Below are 5247 nucleotides of genomic sequence, written 5' to 3'. Positions count from 1 at the left end.
AGCTCCTCCCACCCCCACCTCAGGACGTCCCGTGACCTTGGGCTCCAGCAGGGCGTCTCTGTGCTGGCATTTAAAAAACCGACCTGGGGTCCCATCGTCAGCCTGCGCATCCTGCCTCACCTCTCCTCCCGGGAGAGCAGAAAGTACACAGGTCCCGGGTGTGCGAGGGCTCTAGTGGGCTTTGGCTTAACTGCCCGAATGCCGATTCTTTAAAAACATTTCTTATTGTCTAGTGTCCCCTTCCACCCCCAGATCCTGCTTCCTCCTGTGGTTTCCTTGCTAGGGTTTCTTTGGGGCGCGCGTTTGGACATTGTAGTCATTTAAACTAACTCCTGAAATTGCTCACCTAGGGGAGCTCACAGCTGGGTTTCCAGCGCTGTCTCCGGAGGTGGAGGGTGATTAGGGCAGAAACAGCAGGCGCGTGATGGTGGGTTTGTTTTCACAATGACAGAAAAGTGATAACGTCTTAAAAAATTCAGCGTCACGTCACCGGCGGGGTGATCTGATCAGGATGCCAGTTTCAGTGGACTTGAGCTCTCAGCGGTGGAGCTGGGAACTTCCCGATTGGGAACTTCCTGGACTGGTGTGGCGTCTGCGGGCTTCTTTCTGTTGGGATGGATAAATTATCTGAAAGAGGACGCTTTGTTCGCGCCGGCTTAAAGGGCTACAGCGAGTGCATGGAGCCAGTATCCACGAGTTACTAAGAGTTGTTAACGTGTGTTGAGAAAAAGCTCAGCCGGACAGCTTTCAATGCCTTTGATGTCTTAATAACTTTGCAAGGCAGCATTAGGAACAGGAGTGAGAGAATGTATACGAATTGCTTTGTGGGGCTGGAGAAGTACAATATAGAGAAAATAAAGCGTCCGCTAAGTCTCAGAGGCATCTGCTGTGTTATCAGACAGGTAATACTAAAGTTCAGAAGGTAGCAGTTTGGCTCCTATGTAAACGTTCCAAGCCTAGGACCAGCCCAAGAACTCAGCAGTGTCTTTGCCCTCAATTTTATTTATTTATTTTTTGGTACCAGGGGCTGAATTCGGGACCTTAGGCTTGCAAGGCAGGGAGCAGAGCCACTGAGCTAAATCCCCGGCCTTTGCCCTCAATTTTATTTGAATCTCTTAAGCTGACTATAAGAATTCCTGCTGATCTTTTCTCAGCGTAGATACCAAGCTCGATAATACATCATTTCCTCGTGAACTCATATTGAAATTCTTTTTAAAAGCTCTGACTCTTTCTCCAGAAGAATATAAGCAGAATATTCATATGATTTCGTGGGCCTCCCAGATCTGAAGGCCGTCCTGTTTTAAATTGTAGCTCACCCATCTTGCCCTCTTTCTGGATTTTAAATCTTCTATATGGGTTTTACTGTCTTCACCACACATAGGAACCTCGGTTCTGCCCTCCTCAGTCCTGGGCTCACTGTCTCTGAGGATTAAGCAGCGCCTTTTACTGTGGAAGTATTTGGTCTGCATCTGTTCTGTGCTGACCACTGGATAAACTGAGCTCTTTAAATTGGACCATCTTTTTTGCTATCAGCTGCTTTTCTGGATTTTCTAATTCTTGTTCATTTCCCTGTGGATTTGTCTTCTTGATCCTTCCTTCCCTTATTTTCCTCTGTCTTTTTTCCCCTTCTCTTTCCCAGGACCTTGGATAACCAGGTTTCTTTTTTGAGGGGTGGAGACAGAGTCTTGCTCTGTAGTCAAGCTGGTCGTGAACTCACTGTGTAGCCCAGGACGGCCTCGAACTTGCAGCGACCCTCCCGCCTCTGGAGTGCTGGGATTACAGGCGTGGCCACCACACTCGGTTTAACCTTTGTTTGTTTTTCCTCAGATGGAGCATTTTCCTGCCTCCTGCTAAAGCACTGAATACTTTCTTTCTCCCCAGCCCTCTCCAGTGTGGTCTGTTATCACTTTGTCCCTGGCAGCCCCTGCAGCTCCAGGTGGCCTATAGTTCCTTTGCATTATCCTTGCCAGCTTCTGTGAAGGCTCCAGGGTTGGCACTGCGTCCCCTTAGTCATGTAGGGACAGGGCCATGTCCTTGTCTGGCAACAGCATGGACTGTAGTTCTGGAAACCACCGCAGTGGGTTTCGCACTGAGAGGCCCTGCCAGACCATAGCCTCCCGTTGTCTGTCATCTCCCCGGCACTGTGACTTCACAGTGCATTTTGCACACAAGCCACAGCACATCTGGCTGTTCTGATGATTTTTAAGCCCTTTCATCCTTTAGGTCTAGGAGTAGAGTGCCTGACAGGTAGTTAGTTTTATCTTCCATTTCATACTTTTGCTTCCCAAAACCAAGCCCCAGCCCGGGCTTAGATCTTCATTTCACGGTGTGGACCCCTCTGTGGGGCTGCATTTCAAAGAGAGTGCATGATGTTTAGCCTGGATCTAAGATTTGCTAAAATTGCTTCAGAGTTCTCCCAAGAATCCTGAGTCTTTCCAGTAATGTGGAGGCTCCCCTACCCCCCGCCAGGGGTTTCTTTTTTGTTGTTTGCTTGTTTTGGTTTGGTTTTCAGGGTCTCCCTTTGTAGCTGGCCTCAAACTGACTGTAACCCACACAGGCTGTGTTCGAACTCATGGTTATCCTCCTGCCTCAGCCTCCTATGTGCTGGGATAACAGTGTGCACCACTATGCCTGGCCTGTTTTGGTTTGGCTTGGTTTTGGTCTTTTGGGATAGGGTCTCACCTATGGTTTATGTAGGCCTTAGCCTCCTGAGTGTTAGAATTGTGTACAGGTGTGCACCATGCCCAGCTGACCAATAGTGTCTTTTATAAAAGTTCTATTCATTTTTTCTTTACTTCAAAGAATCTGAAGTATTATATAACAGTGTTATAAATTTACTAAAATGAAGTGATATAGAATCCCCAGAACAATCTCTTTGCGTACCTTTTGCATTCTGCACCAACTCAAAGGATCTCTGTTGTTTCTGTTCTCTTGCACCCTCCTCTCCCAACCTCAAGGAGAAAGCAGGTGTGTTCTGCTAGTCAGGTTCCTGCTGAGCCTTTGTGTCACGTGACTAGCGATGCCCCTCAAATTCATGCCCTGAAGCCCCCACCCACGGTGCCTGGTTGTGTCCTGGGGGTCATGTGGTTTAGCTGTGGAGATGACAAGGTTATTTAGTTCCTTCTGTCATGGCTGCGACAACCCTCAACACCCAAAGTTAAAGCTGGCTCCAGGGCAGGGTGGTTTGTAGGCAGTTGTCTCAGAGGAGAAGCGCTTCATAGTGGGGAGGAGGTAGCAAAGCGAGCGAGGGAGGACCACAGCTCTTTCCATCCCTTTTACCTTCTCCAGGCTCCTCAGGGCGGGCAGCTCTCACGCTCTTAGTCCCAGTGCCCTGGAGCCTAGCACTGCACCACGAAGCCATCCCTGCGTCACACACCCCAGATCCAGCCACCTCTGAAACAGCCCCACCTGTGACCACATGAGGCTTTGGGGGACATCTAAAGCCATAACACAGGGGTAGTGCAGTGCCCTTGTGAGGGACTCTGGGAAGCTGGTTCTCTGTCCTCTTCCTGTGGAGACGCCGAAGGGGGTCACCTACCAGCCAGGAAGAGAGCCCTCCCTAGAAACCAGCTCTTCTGGCACCTTGATCTTGAACTACCACCCTCCAAAACTGAGAAAATGAATTTTTGTTGCTTAAGTAACGATTGTGTGATGTTGTGGCCTGAGTAAGACAGTTTCAGTAGAGAGGTGCTACCGTAACGAGACTTTGGCCCTGGAAGAGTTCTGGAATATGGACAGTAGAGTCCATTCTGACAGGGTCCTGGACAGGAATGAGGGACATCTCATTCATAGTGGCGAAAAGGGAAACTTCGTGCTAATGTGCAGGGAACCCAGCTGAGCTGTGTCCTCATGTTTTATGACAGGTAGAACTTGCTCAGTGGCAAATCAAATATCTGAGGAGATTCTGAGCAACAGTTTGAGGGTGTGCCCTCCTTTCATGTTGACTTTATTTTTGGTACCGGGGATCGAACTCGGGACCTTGCCCTTGCAAGGCAGGTGGCGGAACCACTGAGCTGAATCCCTCATCTTGACTTCCTGGAGTAAAGTAGGAAAGGAGAGGTGAACTGAGCAAAGAATCGTCGAGCAAAAAGGAACCAGAACTTGAAGATCTGGCAAACCCTCAGCCTACCTATGCTGAAAAGAAATGAGAACGTATTCCGTAGAACATGCTAAGCGTGTGGTTGAACAACCATTTGATGAAGAATTTACAGGATTATTTAAACAGATACTGCCAGTTTGAACTGAAGAGGATGGAGACAAGGGACCAGATGAAAGAGGACATCAACTCTTTTGGATTTAATAGGTATAGAGCTACGTGTCTAAAACGAGCTGTTTTTGAAAAGAGAGAACATGAACGTAAAGGTAATTTAGAGGTCATTAGGGCCAGGACCTTGCTTTCAACAGGGCAGCCTGCCTCCATGCAGAGCCAGGGGGGGGCAGCAGCCCAGGAGTCACGGGATGCCTGCCTTCAGCCCAGAGCTGGGGCCTGGAAGGTGGACATCAAGCCCAAGGGTCGTTGTGAGACCTGAGAGTTCGTCAGGTTTGCCTTGCCTGCCACATCGTTGCATTTTGGAAATACCTAACTTATCTGGTTTCACAGGTTCACAGCTGAAAAGAAATTTTCCCTCAGGATGAATCATAGCCCAGTCTCAGCCATATATGACTGAGGTGATCTTTAGATAAGATTTTGGGCTTTAGAGTTGGTGCTGGGGACAAGTTAAGACTTCTGCAGCTGTTGAGGTAGAATGGATGTATTTTGTCTGTGCAGATGACGGGAATGGGGGGCAGGGGTAGAACTCTGTGGGCTGAATTGTGCCCCCCAAAATTCACATGTTGGAACTCTAGTTCCCGGAGTATTTAGCGAGGGGGCTCTTAGGAGATGGTTAGGGTGAGAGGAGGCGGATGCCTTTGATGGCATTAATGCCCCTGTAAGAAGAGTTTCAGAGCTGGGCGTGGTGGCGCACGCCTGGACTCCCAGCACTTGGGAGGCTGAGGCAGGAGGATCGCTGTGAGTTCTAGACCAGCATGGACTACATAGAGAGTTCCAGGTCAGTCTCGACTACGTAGTGAGACGTTTTCTCAGAAAAACAAAACAAAAAAAAGAGGCGTTTCAGAGAGCTTGGACCCCTTTCTCTCCTCAGTATGAGGACTCTGAGAAGACACAATGTTTTGCCACATTCCTCCTTTTCTAGGTTCTTTCTTTTCCTTTTTCTTTTCTTTTTTTTTTTTTTTTTTTTTTTTTTTTTT

The 5247-nt window shown here is 48.5% G+C and overlaps 1 protein-coding gene across 3 annotated transcripts in view; it reads left to right on the top strand.

Annotated features, from left to right (window-relative positions):
* The first annotated feature begins 33 nt into the window (after positions 1-33).
* Sppl2a (signal peptide peptidase like 2A) overlaps positions 34-5247 on the top strand; it is a 42264-nt gene continuing 37050 nt past the window's right edge. For 2 of the 3 annotated variants that reach the window (XM_010638708.2, XM_010638703.2), the window contains exon 1: positions 792-902. In XM_010638708.2, the coding sequence (XP_010637010.1) occupies positions 807-902 (96 nt within the window). In that variant the 5' untranslated portion in view covers positions 792-806. Of the gene's footprint in view, positions 144-791; positions 903-5247 lie in introns of those variants that run through there. The other variant, XM_033765239.1, reaches the window with a different exon arrangement.

Source organism: Fukomys damarensis, unplaced genomic scaffold (assembly GCF_012274545.1).
Source record: "Fukomys damarensis isolate Sample0158 unplaced genomic scaffold, DMR_v1.0_HiC HiC_scaffold_17, whole genome shotgun sequence".
Taxonomy (NCBI): domain Eukaryota; kingdom Metazoa; phylum Chordata; class Mammalia; order Rodentia; family Bathyergidae; genus Fukomys; species Fukomys damarensis.
This window is presented reverse-complemented; position numbering and strand designations above follow the sequence as displayed.